Here is a 26,913-nt window from a genome sequence, read left to right as displayed (position 1 = left end):
TAACTTGAATACACCTGAAATCTGTGCATTATTCTCAAAGCTGAATGTGCTGATGGGAAATAGACTCTATCCTGACTCTGAAACAGCAACTATAACCTCTGCAAAAGATTACAATAATACAAAATATTGATGGCTTTGAGTCTCCTGGCCTCCATTATGACCTCCATTGACCTCCATGAGTATTGAGACAATAAAGTAGTATCAGTTTGATCTATTGTTTCTGCAGTCTGAGTTTAACACACGTCTGTCAGGATGAAAGGTTGTTGTTCTTTGTTGGTAATGCATGTATGTGATGAAATGTGATCATAAAATGTAACATTCTGTACTTTTGCTTTTCTTATTCTTCTTACAAATGTCTTGTCTCCACAGCAAACAAAGCCATTTTGTCATTATTGTCCCAATTCTTATGGAGGGCACTGTAGAGTCTTTGTAGCACAGATGAAAGTGTTTTCCTTTGCTTTTGTTCAGGTAAAAGGTCTGCATCCCTCTGTAAAAGATGAATTTGACCCTTTGGTAAAGGAAATATTGCCTGAGCACAGATGTTGGATTGAATTCATTGGGCAGACGTCTGCACAAATACTCCAATCTCAACTCTTGCTGAGGAGTTCGAACCAAAGATCACAACATTGACAGTCTAGATCTCTCAATCACTTTATATTTGGTTAGGGTACTATGTGTATGCATCATTTTTTTAAGGGCACAGAAATTTGTTTATACACAGAAATTAAATGAAATATTCACAGTCTTTTCAATGGCATTCCAATTGTGTTGACTAACTTTCATATGAATTACTTCAATCAGAATAATCACAAATTGGCATCATATTTACATCTGAAATGGCATTTTTTGTTTATTTATGTTCTATTTAATGGCTTGTTTAATTGTGCCATTAATGCATTTGCACAACAACTGCATTATCCTATAAAATTCATGTAACTTTAAATTCATATAGTATTTAAACAATGAAAATGACATAAGCAATAGTCACACGATTATTTTTAATGTTCGATAATGATTTCACAAAATATGTTTATGTTAACTCTTTCCTCACCATTGACAAGTTATCTCGTCAATTAAGAGAACACATTTGCATGAAAAAAAGTGTTCCTGATAAGTTTTTATGGTAATGTGTAAAACCGCAATTTATACGGCTTTATAAAAAACTGAAGCAAATTTTTTTATTAATTTTACGCTCCGTGTATGTTTTTAATAATGGTTCTGAATCTGCTCTCTAACAAAATTCCTTCATAAAAATTCAATTATTTCAGCTCTTTGCTAAAAAAATATTTTTGAAGAAAAATACCCATATTTAAGAGTTTATAAGCAGAGAAAAAAATATAGAGAGGATGAAATGTTTTTTCCCGTTTTGTTTGTTTGTTTGTTTGTTTGAAAGCAGAGGGTCTCAGGGCTCCAGACTGCCACCAAATGGTGGCATTTTGCCACCAAAATTTGAGAATGTGCCACTGAATTTTACATCCAGTCGCACAAGTGCGACCAGTAAATTTGACATTTTTTTCTGATGTGACACTGAATTTGAAACAGCACATTGTACTTTCTGCATCTATCATCAAAGTATTTATTAATAATACAGTGGAAATTAGTAGAAATGTGGATATTTGGTTAGCATGTTGATTTTCGGGTGTGTGCCCCTAAATTTTCTGGTTGCGCCCCTAAAATTTTCAGTTTGTGCTCCTAGTGAAAAAAGTTAGTCTGGAGCCTTGGGTCTGTTCTTTCAATTGATATATTTGTATTTTTATATATTTTTAGAAGAACATTTTCCTGGAAGGCAAAATGCTGGCGGGCAACTTCTGAAAAAAGGCTGGCGGCGAATGAGTTAATATGTTTTCTACACAGCGGAGGTTAACTGAATATTACCGTACTGGGGTTTGGAAATGTTGTGGGCACATTTTAATTCTTCAGATAGCAAAATGCAAAAAGGAGTCTGCGACAGCGCTCAGATGCTGATGACGTCTGCGACTGCGCTGTTGCGTCTGCAGTGCCTGCCGCCTGATAAAGTAACATGTAACACAAACAAAACATGATCAAAACGGTAAAAATCTCTGAAAAGGGACAAGGATGCAGCACAGAACTGATAATATTGTGCATATTAAACAAATAAAAAGACAAGTAACAGATTAATGGATGCTTCTTTGATTTGGAGGTTGCATGCAAAATCCATTTGGCTCAAAAAAAAAAAACCTGAGGGGGCACGAATGTGCAGGAAACCTCTGTGTGCATGTGAAAAATATTTACACTTTTCCTGTCAGCTTATTTCTTGGTTTATTTAGCATTTAGACTGAAATAACCGCTTGATGATATTTTAAGTAGAAAGTATTTTTTGTGCATGAGTCAACTGATGTTTTCTGGTTGTTTGTGGCTATGTGAAACATTGCATTAGCAAAAATACCCAAGCAACAACCCAACACTCTTATGAAGTGACCAAATTCCTTACAACATCCTGGGGTTTGTTCTCATAAATATGGTGAATGTGAATCTTGATATCTGTTAGTATGAAATATCTGTCAATGGTTACAGCAGATGTTTCAGCGCTATCTATTATCTGCCTTTCTGTTTCTTCAATAAGCACAGCAACTGAACTGGAGATTCAGGTCACTCTTATCTATGCAGTGAAATTTCTGCTTGCGTTTATGTTTCATATCATTTGATCAGTAGCTAATGTAAACGTGAGTTAGAATCACAGATTGATGGATGATATGTTGACAAATCTGAGACACAAACTGACATATTTGACAAAAAAATTTAGTTTAGTTACACACCCAGCACTGGAGATGTACAGTAGCTTTGGTATCCATAAGTGAATCGCTCTTCCCAGCTTGTGTCTGATGGATGTGTTTGTGTTTTCAGGCCGGTCTGATCCGCACTGATGATGAAGAGTTCTTCATCGAGCCGCTGGAGAAAGGCCAGCAAGAGGTGGAAGTCAAAGGTCGCGTTCATGTGGTTTACCGAAGATCAGCCATCAAAAGCAACCGAGGTCAGAGGAAAGACGACCTCCAGAATGAAGGTAAACAGAGGTCATATCAGACAGGTTCATGGCTGTACACATGTGACAGATCAAACACTTCCTATGAGTCAGGTGCACACTGAGGGGCCGTTTACACCACAGTGTTTTCAACCAAAACCGGAAATGTTTTTATGCGCTTTGGCTGTTCGTTTACATGACAACAACATTTTGGGGTCCTGAAAATGCAAACCGTTCAAAGTTCAAGTTTTGTTAAAAAGACGCCTTGTTGTCTCTGTGACAACAAAGATGTGAATCTGTGATAACTGTGACGTCATGCACATGTGTTTATTAAGTCTATAGTCAAGCGTGAGTATAACCAAAGCAATGATACATACAGGACTGTGTTTAAGTTTATTAACGCTTCTTCTACACAGTTTACACAATTTTTGCCGCTTTATACTCAAGGGTCACTTATAGTAATAAACCAACCTCATTCTCCATCTAAACAAAAGTGCTCGATGCTTTTGCCGTTTTGATTGCTCTGTAGAAGAATGTGTATGTGTGCAGGTGTGTGGTGTTTCTTTAATAAGTAACATCACCAACTACTGGCCTGGCATGCATAATACAATTGAGTTTTTGCAGATCCATTTTCAGGTTTTTTTAGCCTGAGTGATCTTATCCCAGATAGCAAAATTGCTGTGGCCCAGATCTGGTTCACATCTGACACCTTCATCTGGCCCACCTTTGGCATGGAATGATGGCACTTGAGCGGTCCACCTCTTTTTTTTCCAGATCTTTACCACAAGCAAACCATAGAAACGCCACATGTCAGCCAAACACAAAGCAAATAATGCAGATCTGGCCCAAACCTGGGTAATAGTTAATTTAAATCTTGGCCCAGATTCAGCCCAGACCCAACACCATTCACTGGCCCACACCTGGCATGGATTGATGGCACTTGTGTGGTCCACTCCTGTTTGAAACGTCTCGGCCACGAGCAAGCCAGAGTGATGCCACAAACAGAGTATGAATCTCAACCATGGTGACAATTTAATGACAAACTTCATGCTGCAATGCATGCTGGGTATTAACAAATTACAAATCTCATCCAGGACTCCCAGCATGCACTGTGACATGGCTAAATAATGAACTTTTTACAATTTTCTTTGTCACCATGGTTGAGATTCATAGTGTGATTCTTGATGTTTGTATGCCCGAAGTGTACAGCGGTTATTTTTTGCCAAATTTTCTAAAACTCCTTGATAACAAACTGCTGTGAAAGTGCTGGATCTCATATACAACATTGACAGAAAAATAAACTTTTGATGATTAAATCCTTTAATTAGATCATGATTTTTACCATTATATACCAACCACCACAGAATTGCACTATTAACTGTACATTACCATAACAAATGTGTTTTATACACACAAAGTAAGGCAACCAAGACAAATTGGTAAAGAAGTCAAGGATCCAACTAAAACAAACACTAATCACAATAATGGTGACTTAAAATTAAACAAAGCATCAACATCTAAACCTAATAAGTGAATTGTGTTTTCTACAGCAATATTTTTACTGAACATTCAGAAATGTTTTCTAAAATAATAAAATGCAATGTTTCTCTATCATTTACATAACAATCAAACAAGTTAATATAATAAACAGTTGTTGTTTTAAACATTGTGTGAACATTAAAACAGGACATTGTCATGACGTTTAAAAATGGTAAAATGTAACATTCCTTTAACGTTCAGACAACACAGAAACGTTCTTAGAACTTCAAGAAAACTGGACACTTTTTATGTTGGGAGAAAGTTTTTGGGAATGTTGGGAACTTTTCTCTGTTAGATGGGTAAATGGATCACTTCAGACTCACACACACATGAGCCGTTGCTTACTGTGCCATATGTTTGCCAAACCGGGCCGGATATGTTTTAAAAGAACTGGGCCACATTTGCTGCAACATATGTGGGCCACTTTAGACACAAACCCACATGAGCCGGTGCTTACCGTGCCATATCTTTGCCAAAACTGGCTCTGATGCATCTTTATACAGCTGGGCCACATTTACAGCATCATATATGGGCCACTTCAGACTCACACCCACATGAGCCGGTGCTTACTGTGCCACATGTTTGCCAAAACTGGCCCGGATATGTTTTAAAAGAACTGGGCCAAGTTTGCTGCAACATATGTGGGCCACTTTAGACACAAACCCACATGAGCCGGTTCTTACCGTGCAATATCTTTGCCAAAACTGGCCCAGACACGTTTGTAAAGAGCTGGGCCACATTTGCTGCAACATGTGAGGGCCACATTTGGTTTATTCCAAGATTAGGCCGTGTCTGTTGTGCAGCATTTTTGCCAAAGGTGGCCCATATTTGTTGTTTGATATTTGGGCCATATTCACTATTTGTCAGATGGGCCACTTTTGGTTCATATTCAGATGACATGTTGCCATGGGCACCGCATCTTTGCCTTAAAAGGCCCACATGTGATTTGATATATGTGGCCCATTTTTGCTATTTTACATGTGAGCCACTTTAGGTTCACATCCCTTTTATTCGGGCCATAAGAAGACCAGCAGTGCCGCATCTTTGCCTGAAGTGGCCCACATGTGCTTGCTATCTGGGATGAGAACCGCTGACTTCCCTTATGAATGACAACATTCAGTGGATGTTGATGCAGATTAAAAAGACAAATCTAAACATGATATACACTCACCTAAAGAGTGGATTATTAGGAACACCTGTTTATTTTCTCATTAATGCAATTATCTAATCAACCAATCACATGGCAGTTGCTTCAATGCATTTAGGGGTGTGGTCCTGGTCAAGACAATCTCCTGAACTCCAAATTGAATGTCAGAATGGGAAAGAATTGTGATTTAAGCAAATTATAGCGTGGGATGGTTGTTGGTGCTAGACGGGCCGGTCTGAGTACTTCACAATCTGCTCAGTTACTGGGATTTTCATGCACAACCATTTCTAGGGTTTACAAAGAATGGTGTGAAAAGGGAAAAACATCCAGTATGCGGCAGTCCTGTGGGCGAAAATGCCTTGTTGATGGTAGAGAATGAGCCGACTGATTCAAGCTGATATAAGAGCAACTTTGACTGAAATAACCACTCGTTACAACTGAGGTATGCAGCAAAGCATTTGTGAAGCCACAACGTGCACAACCTTGAGGCAGATGGGCTACAACAGCAGAAGACCCCACCGGGTACCACTCATCTTCACTACAAATAAGAAAAAGAGGCTACTATTTGCACGAGCTCACCAAAATCAGACAGTTGAAGACTGTAAAAATGTTGCCTGATCTGATGAGTCTTGATTTCTGTTGAGACATTCAGATGGTAGAGTCAGAATTTGGCGTAAACAGAATGAGAACATGGATCCATCATGCCTTGTTACCACTGTGCAGGCTGCTGGTGGTGGTGTAATGGTCTGGGGGATGTTTTCTTGACACACTTCAGGCCTCTTAGTGCCGATTGGGCATCGTTTAAATGGCACGGCCTACCTGAGCATTGTTTCTGAGCATGTCCATCCCTTTATGACCACCATGTGCACATCCTCTGATGGCTACTTCCAGCAGGATAATGCACCATGTCACAAAGCTCGAATCATTTCAAATTTGTTTTCTTGAACATGACAATGAGTTCACTGTACTAAAATGACCCCCACAGTCACCAGATCTCAACCCAATAGATCATCTTTGGGATGTGGTGGAACGGGAGCTTTGTGTCCTGGATGTGCATTCCACAAATCTCCATCAACTGCAAGATGCTATCCTATCAATATGGGACAACATTTCTCAAGAATGCTTTCAGCACCTTGTTGAATCAATGCCACGTAGAATTAAGGCAATTCTGAAGCTGAAAGGGGGTCAAACACAGTATTAGTATGGTGTTCCTAATAATCCTTTAGGTGAGTGTATATATATATGATGTAAACTAAATCTTTAATTTTGCAAGCGATTAGTCGCGATTAATTATTACGCAGCCCTAAGGTAAAGCTTTAAATATAAATCATCCTGACTGTAAATACTGTAAATCTTTTTCTGGCTTCACAAGCGGTCAGCGGTATAACTTTAGAGCAAAGCTTTAATCTCATGAACTATGATGCAAGCGTTAGAAAGAGATCTAAAGATGGACTTGAACAGATGCATGTCATCACATTCGTCAGCTGACCCCTGTGGTGTTTCTCGAGGGATTATTCAGGTTCGATGTGACACACACTTGCCTCTGAGAGAATCTGGCATTACCATATTAACTATATAAATCTGCACATAAACTGGAGTACAACTTGTGTAAACGAGGAGTATTTTTATAGTTTTCTGTAGTGAGTTCAAATGAAGTCATTTACTTTTGAACATTCGTCATCCTCCTTTATTTACATTCTGTCAGCTGTGTGTGAATGTGACCTGTTTATTATCACGCACTGCTTTTGTTCTTCATATGTAAAATTCATAACTTTCTGTAATTGAAATTCACTCCCACTTATGTTTTAATTTAGCAGCCCAATGAATAATCTGATCCTCCAGTGAAGATATATTTTTAAATCTTTTTTTTCTAATCTTTTATAACATTGAAGAAAATGCAGACACTGTCAGTCCTGAAGCTGTTTATGTCATTCTTTATTTGTTTTTATCAGAAGTGATATTTGGGATAAGATGGCTGTAGGTTTGAATGAGACTCTTCTGTAGATGTGTTTGTCTGATGGTTTCTCTATCAGGACCATTCAGTGGAATGAATGTTCTAGCAGAAATTTTTGCGAAAAAAGGTTTCCTCTATGTTGATATTTATAGTAGAGTCACTTTGCATCTTTACATTTCCTAATTGCCACATTTAATAACTATGGTGAGCATAACCAAATGCAAACTATTGTCTTTCATAAATAAAAATCAGCATGTGTTTTTATCACATTATGCTGAGAGAAGGATGTTAATGTTTATGTTTGTTTATTGTAGGGCACACTGTTCTTTCTAAAACTGCTTAACGTCTGACCATAGTCATTTCTGAATATGTTAACAGGTTAAAAGAAAAATCATAATGTTAAACATAATTTAAACATATAGGGGCGGTTTCCCAGACAGGGATTAGACTAGTCCTAGACTTAAATACTTTTAAGAGCTCTCCAAACTGAAAACAACTTGCACTGACATATCTTTAAATACATCAGTGCCCTTTATTTTACTTCAAAATGCACACAGGTAATGCATTTTAGTAAGGCATTTTTGTTAAAACTAGTTATATTTCCTAATTAAACTAAGGCCTAGTCCTGGATTAAGCTAATGCTGGTCCGGGAAACCGCCCCAATAAGTCACTTTGGATAAAATTGTCTGCCAAATAAATGTTAAAAATTCATTCTGTTTGCGTTCTGTTGTTAGTGACAGATGTTGGGATCGGTGAACTTCCGGTTGGTGTGAAGACACTGAAGGATCAATTATCTGAAAGCCAGCGCAGTCGCAGACACGCACAGAAGGAAAACTACAACATTGAAGTGCTGCTTGCTGTGGACGATTCTGTCGTGCGTTTTCATGGGAAAGATCACGTACAGAACTACGTCCTTACACTCATGAATATAGTAAGTGACTGACACTACAAACATGCTCACTGTATACACATTATTAGATGGCCTAAGGGCCTGAACGCTCCTGATGCGGTTGATTCTCAATCTAGATGTGTGTTTTAAAGAAGAAGTTTATTTCTTACAGTGTTACATCTTGACAGATGACAGATGATTGTGAATGGGAGAAAATGCTGGAGAGGAAAATTCTTTATGAAACTTGATCAGCATAATATCTTCTGGTAGTGTGCAACCTGTGTCTCATAACTGTCTGTCATCCATTTCACTCCTGTCTCTCACCCCTGTCTCTTCTGTGTATCACTTCTATCTATCCTGTGTCTCACCTGTCACGCCGTCTCTCTTGTGTATCACTCCTGTCTATCCTGTGTCTCCTTTGTTTCTCTTTTGTATCCCCCATGTTTCCCCTCTGTATCACACTGTTTTTTTTCTATGTGTTGTTCCTGTCTATGTTGTGTCTCACTCATTTCTATCTTGTGTTTTACTTTTGTCTCTCCTGTGTCTTACCCGTGTATCACCACTGTCTCCCCAATGTCTCACCTGTCACACGGTTTCTCCTGTGTATCACTCCTCTAAATCCTGTGTCTCACCCCAGTCTCACCCTGTCTCTCCTGTATATCACTCCTGCCTATCCCGTGTCTCACTCGTTTCTCTCTTGTGTACCACTCCTGTCTATCTTGTGTCTCACTCGTTTCTCCCCCGTATATCACCACTGTCTCCCCAGTGTCTCATCCCTGTCTCACCTGTCACACCATCTCTCCTGTGTATCACTCCTGTGTATCCTGTATCCTGTGCCTCACCCTAGTCTCACCCAGTCTCTCCTGTATATCACTTCTGCCTATCCCATGTCTCACTTGTTTCTCTTTTGTATATCACTCATTTCTCTCCTGTGCCTTCTCATGTATCACCACTGTCTCCCCTGTGTCTCACCCTAGTCTCACCCGTCATACCGTCTCTCTTGTGTATCACTCCTGCCTATCTCGTGTCTCACTAGTTTCTCTTTTGTATATCACCCATGTCTCTCCTATGTATCACACCAGTTTTTTTCTGTGTATCACTCCTGTCTTTTCTGTGTCTCACTTGTTTCTCCCCCGTGTATCACCACTGTCTCCCCAGTGTCTCACCCCAGTTTCACCCATCACATCGTCTCTCTCCTGTGTATCACTCCTGTGTATCCTGTGTCTCACCCTGTCTCTCATGTATATCACTCTTGCCTATCCCATGTCTCACTTGTTTCTCTTTTGTATATCACCCATGTTTCGCCTTTGTATCACTCCTGTCTATTCTGTGTCTCACTTGTTTCTAAAAAAATAAAAATAAAAATAATACCTTACATTTATATAGCGCTTTTCTCAGTACTCAAAGCGCTTTACATATGAACGGGAGAATCTCCTCAACCACCACCAATGTGCAGCATCCACCTGGATGATGCGGCGGCAGCCATATTGCGCCAGACCTCTCACCACACACCAGCTTATTAATGGAGAGGAGACCGAGTGATATAGCCAATTAGTATGAGGGATGATTAGTAGGCCAATGGGCAAGTTTGGCCAGGATGTCGGGGCACACCCCTACTCTTTTCGAAGGACATCCTCGGATTTTTAATGACCACAGAGAGTCAGGACCTCGGTTTAACGTCTCATCTGAAGGACGGTGCTTTTTTGACAGTATAGTGTCCCCATCACTATACTGGGGTGTTAGGACCCACACACAGACCACAGGGTGAGCACCCCCTGCTGGTCTCACTAACACCACTACCAGCAGCAACCTGGTTTTCCCAGGTGGTCTCCCATCCAAGTACTGACCAGGCTCAGCCCTGCTTAGCTTCAGTGGGCAAGCTGTCTTGGGCTACAGGGTGATATGGCTTTCTCCCCTGTGTATCACTCCTATCTCTCCTGTGCCTTCCCATGTATCACCACTGTCTCCCCTGTGTCTCACCCCAGTCTCACCCATCACACCGTCTGTCCTGTGTATCACTCCTGTGTATAATGTGTCTCACCCCGGTCTCACCCTGTCTCTCATGTATATCACTCCTGCCTATCCCGTGTCTCACTTGTTTCGCTTTTGTATATCACCCATGTTTCACCTTTGTATCAGTCCTGTCTCACTTGTTTCTCCCCTGTGTATCACTCCTATCTCTCCTATGCCTTCCCATGTATCACCACTATCTCCCCTGTGTCTCACGCCAGTCTCACTGCTGTGTATCCTGTTCCTCACTCGTTTCTCCCTTGTGTATCACTTCTATCTCTCCTGTGTCTTAAACGTGTACTGTATCACCCCAGTCTCCCCAGTCTCTTACCCCAGTCTCCTCTGTGTATCACCCATGACACTCTCATGAATCACCCCTCGATGGTTATAGATCAGTACAGTGTATTTTTTTCAGGATGTATGGGGCGGCAGTGGTTGAGTGGTTCATGTAGGTTACAAACTGGAAGCTTGGTGGTTCAATCCCTGGCTTCAACATGACCAAGTGTCGAGGTGTCCTTGAGCAAGACACCTAACCCAAGCTGCTCCCGGCGAGCTGGATGGCGCCTTACATGTCTGACATCGCCGTTGGTGTATGAATATGTAAAGTGCTTTGGACGGCCATTGGTCTATAAAAGCGCTATATAAATGCAGTCCATTTACCATAAATTGAAAGTCAGATTAATTGCCGTTGACCCCCACTATATGTTCAAAGTTCTGAACTGTTGCTGGTGTGCACCATTCACCCGCTGTAGGATTAGACAAAGGGAAAAAACCAGTTGAATTAATGTTCCACCAGGTCCTGACACCTTAAGCTGCTTATGCACACAAAATCCTTAAAGTCAGATTTTCACAGGGAGCTGGTTTCACTCCGTAACTGTTACCGTCAGGAGCACCGCGGTGGTCCGATCAGACACACTACATCAGTGAATACTGTGATGGAGAGCAGAGTTCACTGGTCCACTACAACACACACATGCACGCGCACACGCACACATCAGTGAATACTGTGATGGAGAGCAGAGTTCACGGGTCCACCACAAAAAGCCTGAAAAACATGCACAGTGTCTGCGTGCATGTGTGTGTGTGTGTGTGTGTGTGTGCGTGTGTGTGTGTGTGTGTGTGTGTGCGTATTTTCAGGCTGGTGGTGGGGAACTCTGCTCTCCATCACAGTATTCACTGATGTACTGTAGTGTGTCTACACATTACCACAGACAGATGGTTGAGGTACCACAATTAACTCTATTTTACTGCAAAAAATACATTTGTGTTGTTTTCTAGGAGAAATAATACAATTAAAACAAGATGAATTGCTGAGAAGTACAAGAAGTTGTTTAAGGAAATACATCATGAATATAACATTGTTTTGTGGTCATGCTTGATTGTCTCATTTAAATGTTTAAAACCCAAAAAAGAATCTGCCAGTGCACAATCCATACATTTTCTCAGGACATCTTTGCTGTATTTTCACCATCAAGACAGGAGATGATGTTTCCCAGTCATATACAGGTTTGTGAATGACAGCGATTATTGTGAACAGAATCCACATTTTCACATTTGTTTAGAAATGATGGGGCCGCGTGTCTGTTTCGGCTATTATTGGTTTTGTGTGGACGTAAATCCTTCTCCTGTTCATTGTTAAGCTCCTCTGCTCAGTATTGTGGGTGTAGATGGAGACGTCCGGACTGCACACAGAACTTGTGTTGATGGTATTGAGTGATGGCTCAGGTTGTGTCCTGCGTTGGTGTGATGTTGTACCTGGCTGGAGATGTTCAACACCTTCAGAAAACAGCTGCATTTACTATTATGCATCATGCAAGAAAATCAACATGTGTTTGTAATTTGAATCCTTCAAGTTCAATGCAAACGTTTCATATACAGTGCATGTGTGTATATGTGTGGGTATGTGTGTGCGTGTGCATATGTGTGTGTGTGCGCGTATGAGTGTGTGTGTAAGCACCCACATGCCTAATAGTGCTCATTAACTATAATTCACTGTTATTTAACTAAATGGTAACATTTTCTTTAGAAATTTTGAGTGCTTTTTCTCCTTACAAAACAAGTTTGTGAGTGATTGTCACTGCGTTGCTATGCAGTTGCTAAGGTCTTCTTTAAATAATCTGATTCATAAAACCTATTTTTATGTTGCTCCAAAGTGTTTTGTTGATGGTCCAAACCAGGCCAATTTAACAAAGTGAAAGTAAAAGCAGACTAAATAATTACAGTACAGAGCTGGTCTGAGATAAATTGTTCCTTATGCTGGTTGTAGTATTAGTTATGCCACAGAAAGAGAAATGATCTTTAGGATCTTGTGACTGATGCATGTCTATATACTGGCAGGTGAGATTTTTTGGACCTTCTGCCATAAACAAAACGTCTCTCACGGTCGGATCAGACCTCATTGAAAAAATGTCACAACTCATAAATTCACAAGCTTGTTTACAGATATGGGTATCACATGCTGTTATCAGGGTTTGGGCAACATATTGCAGTCGCTGTAAGAAAGAGATTTCATGTCTGCATGAACCTGGAGAGATCCTCAATGATAAATCTCTGTAGGGATGAAAACATCCACTCACATCATCACAGATAAGTGTTAGGATGACAGGAGATGAATTGTGTCATCACACACATAATAACAGCCTGTATACCGGTCAAGATCAAGGACTTTTAGTTTTTTTTAACTAGTTCTAAAATTACTCAAGTGATTAAGTCCACCATATTTACTTTTTACTACACATACACATACTACATATCAACATGTATTACAGCCTGCTCAGCAGAGATCTCGGTTTGAATAAAGAAACACCACCACCAGTGGTGAGATTGCAAATTGCAACCAACGGCTCAGTCCACAGCTCATCCCTACCTTTCGAAACTTGCAGTAAAGTTATGGTTGCCGCCACAGGACAAGCATGTCATTGTCTGAGACAAGTAATGAAACATGCTCTGTAGAGTAGTTTGTCTGTTTAGGAAACATGGCGGTGCAAAATGGCAACTTTTGGAAACACGGCGGTGCAAAATGGCAACTTTTGGAACATGGCGGTGCAAACTGACGACTTTAGGGAATGTGGCGGTGCAAAATGCCAACTTTAGGGAACGTTGTGGTGCAAAATGGCGACTTTAGGGAACGTGGTGGTGCAAAATGCCGACTTTTGGAACATGGCGGTGCAAAATGACGACTTTAGGGAATGTGGTAGTGCAAAATGGCGACTTTAGGAAACGTGGTGGTGCAAAATGGCGACTTTTGGAACATGACGGTGTAAAATGATGACTTTAGGGAACGTGGTGGTGCAAAATTGCGACTTTTGGAACATGGCGATGTAAAATGGCAACTTTAGGGAACATGGCGGTGCAAAATGTCGTGTTTTGGAACATGGCGGTGCAAAATGACTTTAGGGAACATGGCGGTGCAAAATGACGACTTTAGGGAACATGGTGTTGCAAAATGACGACTTTAGGGAACGTGGTGGTGCAATGTGACGACTTTAGGGAATGTGGTGGTGCAAAACACCAACTTTAGGGAACATGGCAGTGCAAAATGGCGACTTCCATGTAAGTACCTGCGGAGTATGTAGATAAAAACTCATTCTAAGGTAATAAAAACAATATAATTAATTATGTAAGGTCTTTATACACCACTGATACTATAGTTATGTATATTACATTTAGGTTTACTAACATTTACAAAGTGCACCTTTAACTAAAACCACTTCTTTAGCTTGCCTTGATACTGTGTATACACCAGTGGATGTTGCCTACTAGCGAACTACATGTGTAAAAGCACATTGAAGCGATCAACGATGCAGAAGTATAAATGAAAACGGCCGCGTAAAAACGAGGCTATAGTGCAAAACTATAAATTGACCTTAAGAATGATTCTTTTAAGAACCTTTGATTAAATGGTTCTTCTATGGCATCCATGTGAATACATTTTTTTGCAGCTTTATTTTTAGGAGTGTAACTCAAGAGATGATAACCTTCAGTGTAATCTTACCCATAACCTTCAGCCTGATCTTCAACCTTCACCGCTGTTAAATTTTAATCACACTAAGCCAAACCATCATCAGGCACACAAGCAACACACAGAGGAAATGACGGTTGTGTGTTTAACCACAACGGATTTGTAAACTCCACGACCTCGTGTGCACACAGGCATGTTGATATTTCGGAAGGATAATGTGTTTGAATCTTCGTTCAACCTTAGATTAATGGAAAAATCTTCTGATTTTACTTTGGCTGCATGCGTGCGCACCAGACAGATCCGAGGCCGCAGTTGGAGCGTGTAGTCGTGCAGGCATGTGTTGCGGATGCTGCAGTTTTGTTTAAATTCCACACAAGAGTCTCATTAACTGTGTGTGTTATACATCAGCCTGTGGTCTAAACCGGCATTTTTTGCCATCGCATAATAACAAATTGTGGCAGACGCTTGCCGATGTTTGAAGAAGACATTGCACATAATTACAACCAGAATCAAATAAATGTCGAGTCAGATTTCACTTCTAGACTCTTCTATCAGTTTTGTTCTGGGGTTTTCTGCACAGGGAATCTCTACACACTGATATTGATTTAATCTATTACAATATTGTTTTAAGTTATATATTGCCTTTATTTAACAGTAAATGAGGAGAGGACAGGAAAGTACAGGAAGGGGAAAGGGATCAGCCAATGACCACGAGTCGGGAATCGAACTCGGGTCGCCAAAAGAGCAAAAGCACCACATGTCGGAGTGCTGCCCAATAGACCATTGGCCCCATCGTTTTTGGTTTTATTGAAATCTATTAAGTGGTTTGTAGGTGTATCACTTGTTTAAAATCAACCTATGTGATCCTTACTCATTTCATTTAGGTCTACATGAATAATTTGTGCTGTATCAAATAGGGTGACCATACGTGCCATTCTTCCCGGACGCGTCCTGGCCAGAATTTCGGTGCGTCTTCCGGAAGTCGTATTTGTTGACCGCATACACCATTCAGTTAAAAACATAAGACATACAATTGTAGTTTCATTCTTACTTTAAAATGTAACGGTTGCTTTTCTGTAATAATAATAATAATAATCCTCTATGACGTATGCGGTCGACAAATACGACTTCCGGAAGACGAACCCGAAATCCTGACCAGGACGTGTCCGGGAAAAATGGCACGTATGGTCAGCATATATTAAAGCAGTACTGCTAAATATGCTTTGCATTTAAGTAGAACTAACATGATTAGATAATAATAGCATTGGTAAATTCAACTAATTTTTACTCAGATCAACTTAATTTAATTGTGCTAAGAAAACTGAAAACAATTGAGTAAGTGCAACTAAATGTATATCTAAATCTAGATCATTTAATTGCATGCAATAACTTACCTTAAAACAATCAAGCAAATTCAATGAATTATAAGACCAGACACTAACACACAACTTACAGTATAAAAACTTCTCATAAATCTGTGTTCAACACTTGTTTTGACGTCTGACGTCTGTAAGAGTCTGATGGCAGCAACTCATATTTCTCTTCACAGCTGTTGGTGTTTTATTGCTTGTTTCAGAGTTCAGACACCTGCAGGATGTTATTTGTCAGTGTGCTCTTTAATGTAGACTTACACTGTGCTGCAATGTATTTATTTTATTGTGTACATTTGATGTGCCACTGTTTGTGGTGTTATTTCTTTTTCACATTCTCAGAAGATATTTGTGTTGTGAATGTTGTGTCATGTTGATTTGTTGTTGGTTGGATGTTTTAAAACTGCTTTTTGTATCTTACAGGTAGATGAAATCTATCATGACGAATCTCTGGGAACTAACATCAACATCGTTCTGGTTCGTATGATATTGGTGGGCTATCGTCAGGTGAGTGACGCTTGTTATCCTCCTGAAGTGCATTGAAGAGTGACAACTCAGACATTTGAAATATTAAAATTACAGCTGGACTGGATGTATTGGAGAGTTGAGAGTCTGTTGTGTAAAGTCAAAGAGCTCCTGCAGAGATCAGACAGTCAAACATCAGACATTCAGTCACACATTAAGTCTGGTTTACACTCACAGAACATCAGACTCAAATGATAAATCACAGTTTGTTTTGATGTTTGTGATATCAAATTAATAAACTGGTGTAAAAACTACTTTTTGTAAAAACCCAAAAATGGTCTACAGATGTTTTCACAGTACATTTGTGGGTAGGCCTCATATATGAGTTCCTTGTATTTTATATTTAAAAAAATGCTAATTATAATTTGATGTTTTTATAATATTGTGTTAATATAAATATGGTATAGCATTAAATTATTGTTTATAGTAAAGTTCAAGGTGCCCCATGTAAAAAAGATTTTAAACTTTTAAAGTAACTTATGAGTTAATCTACATGTGTATCAATAGTATTTATTGTGTGTGTGTGTGTGTGTGTGTGTGTGTGTGTGTGTGTGTGTGTGTGTGTGTGTACCTGGTTATTATCATGTTGTGGGGACCAATTGTCCCCACAAAGATAGGAATACCAGTATTTTTGTGACCTTGTGGGGACATTTTGATGTCCCCATGAGGAAACAAGCTTATAAATCAAACAAAATGATGTTTCTTGAAAATGTGAAGTAGTAGAAGGGTTTCTTGTTCCGCCATATTGATAAACTATAATAGCAGAGAGGGACAAAAAGCACTAACCTACCAACACATTTCCACAACATGTTTTCGTTCAGAACATGTTAACTAGCTGAAACGGACAAGGAGATTAGTGATTAACGGCTACTGTAGTTGCAACACACATTTGGAAAAGCGAGGCGCTAGAGAACACTATTCCTTTGAATGCAAAATATGAAAATTATAAAAATATGTTTACAAAAAATTATTTTTCACCAATGTATTTTTTGTCCATTTTTTTATATTTTGAAATATATTTTAAAGCATTTATATTCACATTGTATTGGAAGAAAAACTTGTAAAATAACAGGTTTGAAAAGATTAAAATTAAATATATTTTCAACTGCAAAGATATATTAAATTAAGCTTAAAAAAATACCAAATAAATGTATTTTTTGCCGTATAGTCACTGTAGAGATTTGTTATTTATGTATTCTTTTGTTTTAAAATGTATTATTGTATTTCTGCCCATCATGTCGCAACTTGTTTTTCATGTAAAAACATCTACAAAAGAAATCCCACATACATAAATAAAGATTAGGAAATGATTCCTGCCCATCAAAACAGTGAATGATTTTTGTTCAGGTTTGATTTAATCAGTTTTATTTCTAATACATTATATATACAGTATGTAAACAAACAGTCAATCCTGTTAAATGTATCATACTGTAAAATAATCTCTGTATCTAAATAGCTTTTCTAAAGCCAATGTGATGCATTTAACAGTTCACCCACCACAGCAGCTAAATGATAGTGAAAATGAAATGTGTAAGTGTTAACTGAGTGAATTTATTTGAAAAATGAGTTGATAAGTGTCCAGCGGTTCTGTTCTTTAAGATCATATATCTGTTATAATGATTGATGTTATGATTCAGGTCTATCCGAGGTCTTGTGTGTTTAGTCTGGAGCTGAATACAAACATACGGTCTGTCAGCATCACGTCCTGGCAGAATCTTCATGATAAACAAGTGACTCCATGTCCTAAAATACCCCGTCCAGTTCCTTGATGACATTTTAATTCCTCTTTTATGCTTCATGAAAGTTTAAGCACACAGGAACTTAGTAGACATTTGAGTCAATTGTTAAGATGTAGTAATACAGATCTTGAGTTTATATTGAGATCTTTGTTTTGCCCTTGCAGACTTTGGGATCTTGAGCGTATGAAAGCTTCACTTAGTTTTGCATATGGTAACACTCAATGTGCACGGTTGAGACTAAGAGTCTGTGTTTATGTTTGGTCTGGTGTAAAGCATTAATTCTTAACCGGTTTTGCTTTATGAGCCAGAAGCTGAGAGCCACAGGTCTAAACAAAACCAGTCTGGACGTTCATCTTTACTGATTTCTACTGATGTTTGTTTGTCTGTGTTAGTCCGTCAGTCTGATTGAGCGAGGGAATCCGGCTCGGAGTCTGGAGCAGGTGTGTCGCTGGGCCAACAGCCAGCAGAAACTCGACCCAGATCACGCCGAACACCACGACCACGCCATCTTCCTCACCAGGCAAGATTTTGGTCCCGCAGGTATGCAAGGTACTGTGTCTCTCTCGATCGAGGCTGTGCAGAGTAAGTGCTTCACACTAAATCTCTTCTTTAACGGTTGACATCATGATGCTGGAACAATGATCGAGAGACCCTAAATCTTGATCGTATGATCCGGACATGAGCGCCAACCTGTAACAACCAAAAATACTCTTTAACCGTCTTGTGGCGAAGGAGAGTTTTTGGCATGTAGAAGAAAATGTTTCTATTAGTAGTTGTGACCGTCAAACGTCTGTTTATACTAATATCCTAAACTTTTTTCCATAGTGCTGAATTGGTTTTTGTATGCATGATGTTAAAACCAAGTAGGTTTAGAAATCACTAATCGTTTGTTTAATAACTATGGACTTTATTCAGGGTAGATTGATTGATTGTGAGTGCTGCTGTGTGTGACGGGTAGTCAGGGTTAGGGTTGCTGGGATGTCCTGTATTTTGGGCTAAATCGATTTGTCCCATTTGGGGCATCCGGTTTCTTGACTGATCTAACCAGTGACTGATGTCTTTCTTTGTTCAGTCGAGAAGAAATGAAGTTTTATGAGAAAAACATTTCAGGATTTTCTCCATATAGTGGACTGTAGTGGACCTCAACAGTTAACAGGTTCAATGTCCCCCTCCCCATAACTTATAACTGAACTGTGGTTTACTTAACACCTGAGTTAAGTTTCTCCTGCCACACCTGTTTGTAATCAAGAAATCACTTGAACAGGACCTGCCGGACAAAGTAAAGTAGACCAAAGGTCCTCAAAAGCTACACATCATGTTGAGATCCAAAGAAATTCAGGAACAAATGAGAAAGAAAGTCATTGAGATCTATCAGTCTGGAAAAGGTTAATAAACGTTTCTAAAGCTTTGGGACTCCAGGGAACCACAATGCAACCAAATAATCTGTTTGTAATCATATTGATGGCTCAATCGTATTGAAAAGCCTTCATGTAAACACCTTAATCAATACGGCTGAGATGCAAATTTGGATCGTATTGAAGGGGATGGTGTACTCCGATCTGTGATCCGATCAGCAGGAGAAAAGTACGCATGTAAACGCGTGAATCGTAGTATTTTCTGCGCAGAACATTTGTGCTCAAGTTCACGTCTTATATTTATAACTCACCTTTGACTTTAATCCAGAGATAAAGCGTGAACTCAACAAGAGATGCTGTCTGCAGCGTAGCGTTGCCAAGTCCTCTGCCTTTTTTGAGTTTAAATTTGGGCTACTGTTTAAACTGTTTTAAGCAGTTGTTTTTTCTGTGGATTACATATGAAAGGATTTTGTTGCTTAGTTATTGGTATTTGGGCTGTGAATAGTCATTGGGATGCTTTTGGGATAGTTTTAAATTTCCATTTGGGATGGTTCTATACATGAATCTGGCAACCCTGGCTGTGAGCTTGCGCAGACGTTCGGTTCGGATTCTATATAATGTACATGTAAACTAACATTTAAATCAGATTGCAATGTTTAGGGTGCATGTAAACTCTGTTGTAACCTTCAATCGTATTAAATTCAGTCAGATTGACAACATTTTGTGCATGTAAACGTATCTAGTGAGAGTCATTATCCACATTCCACTTGAAAAATCCATCCAATTTGTGGATTCCACAAATGGCGAAAACATGGAACAGTGGTGAATTTTCCAAAATAACCTTAAAAGTGCAGCGACGACTCATTCAAGAGATCAAAAATGTTTTAAGATCTGAAACATTAAAGAGTGAGAAACATGCAAATTAAGGAAAAAATCTGTACGTATTCCACTATATGTGAAATGCACACTTTTGGACCACTTTAAACAATAAACGGACACAAAGACATTAATAAGTATCACACATACAACAACATCTGAATGCTCCTCTTTCTCCACACTTGTAAACACAGGAGCGGTAGTTTTACAAACATCACACGTTTAGTGCAAGACGAGAAATTGTGGTTAAAAAGTACTTTTTTATTTTCTTGGTGAAAATGATGATTTTATCACTAAATGAGTAAGACTCTTATGTCTCTGTTGGGATCATTTAGAGTCCTTTAATGCCCACTATATGGAGAAAAATCCTGAAATGTTTTTGATTTCTTTTCGATTGAACAAAGAAAGACAAACATAAACTCATGGGGATGAGTAATTATCAGGATTTTTTATGAAAGTTGAGTAATCCTTTAAACTGACTGTAGGTGATATTTCCTCACAGATTTATGAAATTAAATATTTTCTCTGCCCTGATAAGGTCCATAACTGAATTAATACATTTTATTCAAGAAATGAACTGCATTTATAGTAGAAAAATGATAATGCAAATGTTAAACTTGTGTTTTTCTTGACATACCTAAATTAGATTCAAAAATATAATGAATGCAAATAACAACTTGAAAAGAAATGTAAAGTGTGATAAATATAGATTGTTACAGAATAGAAAAGAACGTTGTCTTTCATTAGTCATACACTTTATTTTAAAGTGTAAATAATTTTTGGGTGATTTTAATTCAAGACTTTGTTTTATGATCTTCACCTGCTCACCTTTTTTCTCTTTGAAGTGCTGTAACTTTTCTTCGATGGATGTTGTAGGTTTTGAGATGCTTGTGTGATGTGTAAGAGAGGATCATTTAAAGCTGTTTTCTCTTCTGTTACTATGGCTTCAGGTTTTGTTTAAGTCATAACATGGCAGCGGGCGCGTCCTGCTGTATTCAAACCGCAACCTTTTACCCCCGCGAGCAAACATCACACTCTCGTACTAAGACTGAACTCTGATTCTGAGCCTGAATATAGATACATACAGTATAGATGTGACTATTGACAAATGCAGTGAACATTTGTGTACACACAACATTATTGACATGACCTTCCACCACACTGTTGAATGATGATGATGTCATTTCCTGTCTTAAACTTAATAATGTGGAAATATGTATGTATTAACAGGGATGAGAAACATGGCTTTATTTGTGCATGATTGCATTAAAGATCATCTGTTTGTGTCACTTGTTTAAGATTGTTAAGTAAACAGTATAACAAGACAGTTGGCTGATGTCCTAACATAACATCATAATGTGTCCTGCCATTACAGCTGTGAAAGCTCACATCAGATTGAGTTTCAATGTTCTCCTGCAGATCTTTATCTGATGTAAACAGGCCGCTAGCTGCAACACTTGCTTTCTTATGCAAACGCTTTCTGATCTGGTGATGTTCAATTTCCAATAACCTTTAGCATCCTTCATGGCTAAATTATCACAATGATGTGATCAAAGGATGCTGGACCGGCTGAACCGTTATTGGTGCTTTAACAAAAAAGTTAAAACACATCTGACTGTTTAAGCTCTTTATAACTCTGCTCATGCATAACAACCGAGTCGAATAATTGGTCTGGCTTGCTGATTTAGTGGCGTTTTGGAAAGACCAGCCTTATTTAGCAAAGACAAGCAAAGCACTTTAGACCGGTTTGAACAGTTTTTGTTTTTGCATAGGGAAGCTTGTCATGTTTTGCATCTTCTGCTTTTCATCTGCATGCCAAAGACTGTCCATGTAATTAGCATGAAATCCTGAAAAGAGTCTGGAGCGGCCGGGCTCAGCTGTGCACTGCACATCTCTTGATCGAGTGAAGTTTGTCTCTGTTTGTCTCGTGCTTTCTGTGATGTTTGTGTGTCTCAGGAAGACTCTGTCCTGTTGTGTGCAATTGAAAGATGAAGCTTTACCGCTTACCAGGCGCTTATGCTCCTCAGCGAGGCTTAAAGCTATGAAAATATAAGCTGAACTGCACATGTAGACCTCTGGCTTCTTTTAAATATGTTTTAGAAATGTCCTGATATTAACATAAAAAAATGTACAGATTGTGACTTAAACATTTCAATAGGGCTGTCAATCAATTAAATTTTTTTTAATCAATAGATTAATTGCATGGTTGTCATGAGTTAACTCACGAACTTAATCACACATTTTTATCTTTATTTACCCTAATTGAACACTTTTCAAGTTTTTAATACTCTTATCAACATGGGCATAGGCAAATATGGATGCTTTATGCAAATATATCAATATTTTGTATTATTAGTGAAAGAGTCAGCTAAGTTCATTTTGAAGAAAAAAAAATCCAGTTAAAGATTTAATGTTCAAAAACATTCACTGCATTCATATCTTAAAATCACAGGTAAAACTTATAGATTTGGCAGACACACAGTCAAAAACAATATCTTTATTCTTTCATTTATTGTTTGATTGACATTGAGACAGACAGTTTTTAGATCTACTGTAATACACATCAGATATTTTTCCCCAACAGTTTATCAAACATTTACTAAAGACATAACAGATTATATATCTGCATGAATTTTTGTCAGAATTTTTTTTATTGTAATTCTGTCTATGTGTGCATATATTTTGTGTGCATGCTTCAGATTTGTCAGTCAGTGCGAAAAAGATTGTTTTCGAGTCTTATCTTTTTTTAATAATTCTTTTAACATCAATCAGGTCCTTAACTTTATCTCTTTTAATAACTATTTTAACATCAAGCAAGTCCTGCACTTTATTTTCTTATTCCTGCATTTTTTATTCCTTATTCCTGTCTAACGCTGCGTCTTAAGTTATCCAACAACATAGGTGAAGGGTCAGAAATTGCGCATTGCATTAATTTCACGTTTATAAAATTTGTGTTTAATTTAAAATGTAATTAAATTACATTAATGCGTTAATTTTGACAGCCCTAAAAAAAGCCCTTAAATTTTTTCAATAATTTAAGTTGAACTTTTGTTGCGTAAGTCTACCTGTGATAGAAAGGAAGCATGGCCTTTTTGAAGTTGTAATTGTTTGGTGTGCATTATGATTTCCATTTTGTTGAAAGCTCAGATCAGCTCTTTTAAACACAGACAGATCGTCGCTAACAAAGCAGTAAATTGCTTGTGTCAAAAAGTTGGAGAGAAATTTTTGTTTGGGGTCATGTTCGCTTTGATCATAAAACTGCATCTGTTTGAAGTTTTGGACGGTAACCCACTGAGTGTTTTACAGAACGAATATTAGAGATGTCGTCTGCTCTCATCATTTCACTTTGATCTGTGTCGCCTAGGTTACGCCCCGGTAACGGGCATGTGTCACCCGCTGAGGAGCTGTACGCTCAACCATGAAGACGGCTTTTCATCTGCGTTTGTGGTGGCGCACGAGACCGGACACGTGTGAGTTTATCCTGATTATACTTTTATAACTATGAAGTTGTATACTACTGTTAAATATTTAATTCTGTTTTCAAATTAAAATATTCTAGTAATTCTGTAAAGTCACCATGAATTCAACACTGACATTTTTTTCAGGATTATACTATGAATATGTAAGCCTCATATAAACACATAAACATTTAAGCGTTCAAAACTTAAGGTCTCTAATTTCTGCAAATACGGATCAATTAGGTTTATGTATCATTAATGCACTTCAGCTTTCGATCAGATTCCAGGCTACGAGATAAACTAATTGCTATTTGCTTTCAGTGAAGTTTACAGCAATGCATTAAACAAAGCTGTGTCTTTCAAGGCACTTCAGTGGATCTTTAAGCCATGTCACGTATAAAAGCGCTCAGGTTATACATATTTATGAAAAAATATCATGCTGGTTAAGTGATCAATCGACTTCTCCCAGCTTTCTCTGTATCAACACAACACATGTCAACATACAGCTCAGTTTCACACCTAATGTTCATGAGAGGTTGTGGTGGTGAATGTGAATATTGAGCTGCACAACAGCTTCCCCTGTAGGACAGAGATCATGAGACCACCGGCTCATTCTGTTTCCATTTCTGTTTTAAATAGTACATATCATGAAAATCTGACTTTTTCCATGTTTAAGTGCTATAATTGGGTCCCCAGTGCTTCTATCAACATAGAAAATGTGGTAAAGATCAACCCAGTAACTTAGTTTAGGTAAACCATTCTCTGCAAGCATGTAAAAGTAGCTCATTGAAATTTGGCTCCCCTTGTGATGTCAGAAGGGGATCTTATTATAATAATACCGCCCTTAATCTGCACTATCCAACCACGGCACGGCCATGTAATGCAGAGATCAGCTCGTTTGCATTTAAAGTGCAAAATGAGCTCAAAAGGTGGCAATTTTAACATGTTATAATAAATGATCTATGTATGATTTTGTGCTAGAACTTCACATATGTACTCTGAGGACTCCAAAGATTTATTTTACATCTTAAAGTCCTGTGAAATTTCTCTTTTAAGGGCCTGCAGAAGAGATGTGAATCATCTGTTGTTCTTTCCTGTGGTCCAGTCTCTCATATGTAATGTCTGCATGAATCATCAGTGTTTATAGAGAATGAAAAACTCAGATCAAACACTGTTATTAAAGACAATTACTGTCAGCAGACAACTTCTGTAACACACTCCAAATCATCAGCTTAATCCAAACATAATACAAAATGAGTCTCTCTCTCTCGCATTGATGAATATATTGTTGACAGAAGACGCTATGAGTGTCCTTTTAACGCAGTTTCTCCCAAAGGGTTTTTTTCCTACTAGGACTTTTTTCCCTCCTGGCTTTTCAACCCCGGGGAGTCAGCCGACATTGGCACCTTCTTCTATACATTACATTATTAATACGCTCGCTTGTAAAGTTTATTCATAGCCGCTGTATTTTGCTACTTATGTTGTCTGTCGATTTTTCCCCCTGCCTCTATTAATGTAAAGCTGCTTTGAAAGCGCTATATAAATAAAATTGAATTGAATTGAATTGTTGTGGTCCAGTGGTGTGATTGTTTGCTGGTGTTTTTGTATTTGTTTAGGTTGGGTATGGAACATGACGGACAGGGGAACCGATGTTCAGATGAGACCAGTATGGGCAGTATAATGGCTCCACTGGTCCAGGCAGCTTTTCACAGATATCACTGGTCTCGCTGCAGCAAACAAGAACTCAGCAGATACATCCAGTAAGACATAACTCTGTAAACCTGTCTAAACATGATTTAATACATATAGTCATGACATCAGACACTGACAGTACAGACAGCATTAGTGATAAATGTGTCACTGTAGATCATAACATCTCATTCACATTAAATCATATTCTGCACTGTGAATGATTGTGTTACAGTGTAATAGCAGAAGAAAGTGTTGGCAGCTTTAGTTTGTCTTTCAGCTCATATGACTGTCTTCTGGATGACCCGTTCGAGTTGAAATGGCCCAAACTCACCGAGCTTCCTGGGATAAATTACTCCATGGATGAGCAGTGTCGCTTTGACTTTGGTGTTGGATATAAAATGTGCACAGCGGTGAGTCCTAAAGCAGACCACATCTATAGCTTATACCCTTTAACTGTAGTAAAATCAGTGTAATGTACTGTAATATTTCTGTTAAAGGATTTGATTCACTGAAAGTTTTGTGTCTTTGTTCAGTTTCGCACATTTGACCCATGCAAACAGCTTTGGTGCAGCCATCCTGATAATCAATACTTCTGTAAGACTAAGAAAGGTCCTCCGGTGGACGGGACAGAATGTGCACACGGTAAAGTGAGTAAATCAAATCATCTGTCTACATCATGTGTCTGTTGTGTGTGTGTTCCTGTGAACTCCTATTTTCCTGTAGCTCAGTGGTAAAGTTTTGTGTTAGCAGCGCAGAAGGTCATGGGTTCAATCCCAGTCAACACACTTACTAATCCTATGTTTAGTGTAAGTCACTTTAAATAAAAGTATAAGTCAAATGCATGAATGTAGTAGTAGTGTTACTGTGCAGAGACCTGAATCAGCTCTTAATAATACTGACCGGCCCGTGCATCTGAATACATGCATGACTATGACACTTGATGATTTATTTCTTTTATTAAACGTCACATTTAGGATTTTACAGATTATTTTATCCAATGTGAATCTACACAAGTGAGAAAGACAGCAAAGGGATTTTTCCTAGGGAGGCAATAATGTGAAAGTAAAATGCACTTTCAGCTTACAAAGCTTACAAATCATTTTATAGAGAAACTATCTGAGAGAAAGGGTTTGAAGTTGTTTTTAATGTATGTGTAGATCCAATCAGAATGTTCCTGTCAAGTGTTCACGGTACGATCGAATGAATTAATGGAGAGCAGAAAGAGCTTCTTTGGCGTTTCTAAGTTAAAACTTAATCTGGATGTGTAGCAAGAAAATCACTTTTTGAATTTGAATAATGAAAGGTTAGAGATACAGAAGTACTAAACTTTAAATACAGAGTAACATGTAATGTATCCCAGGCTGTACTTCTGTCCTCTTTAGCTCTTTACATGATGTTATAGTTTATTAATGATGTAA

The 26,913-nt window shown here is 38.5% G+C and overlaps 1 protein-coding gene across 2 annotated transcripts in view; it reads left to right on the top strand.

Moving 5' to 3' along the window:
• The window catches only part of adamts14 (ADAM metallopeptidase with thrombospondin type 1 motif, 14), a 57,749-nt gene that overhangs the window by 11,888 nt on the left and 18,948 nt on the right, over nucleotides 1–26,913 (top strand). Inside the window, exons 3-10 of one of the 2 annotated variants that reach the window (XM_055176074.2) lie at nucleotides 2,866–3,022; nucleotides 8,355–8,551; nucleotides 16,274–16,357; nucleotides 18,507–18,654; nucleotides 23,710–23,815; nucleotides 25,420–25,563; nucleotides 25,773–25,905; nucleotides 26,029–26,142. In XM_055176074.2, coding sequence (XP_055032049.2) covers nucleotides 2,866–3,022; nucleotides 8,355–8,551; nucleotides 16,274–16,357; nucleotides 18,507–18,654; nucleotides 23,710–23,815; nucleotides 25,420–25,563; nucleotides 25,773–25,905; nucleotides 26,029–26,142 — 1,083 coding nt within the window. Of the gene's footprint in view, nucleotides 1–2,865; nucleotides 3,023–8,354; nucleotides 8,552–16,273; nucleotides 16,358–18,506; nucleotides 18,664–23,709; nucleotides 23,816–25,419; nucleotides 25,564–25,772; nucleotides 25,906–26,028; nucleotides 26,143–26,913 lie in introns of both variants that reach the window. The other variant, XM_055176073.2, reaches the window with a different exon arrangement.

This window comes from Misgurnus anguillicaudatus, chromosome 4 (assembly GCF_027580225.2).
Source record: "Misgurnus anguillicaudatus chromosome 4, ASM2758022v2, whole genome shotgun sequence".
Lineage (NCBI taxonomy): Eukaryota > Metazoa > Chordata > Actinopteri > Cypriniformes > Cobitidae > Misgurnus > Misgurnus anguillicaudatus.
This window is presented reverse-complemented; position numbering and strand designations above follow the sequence as displayed.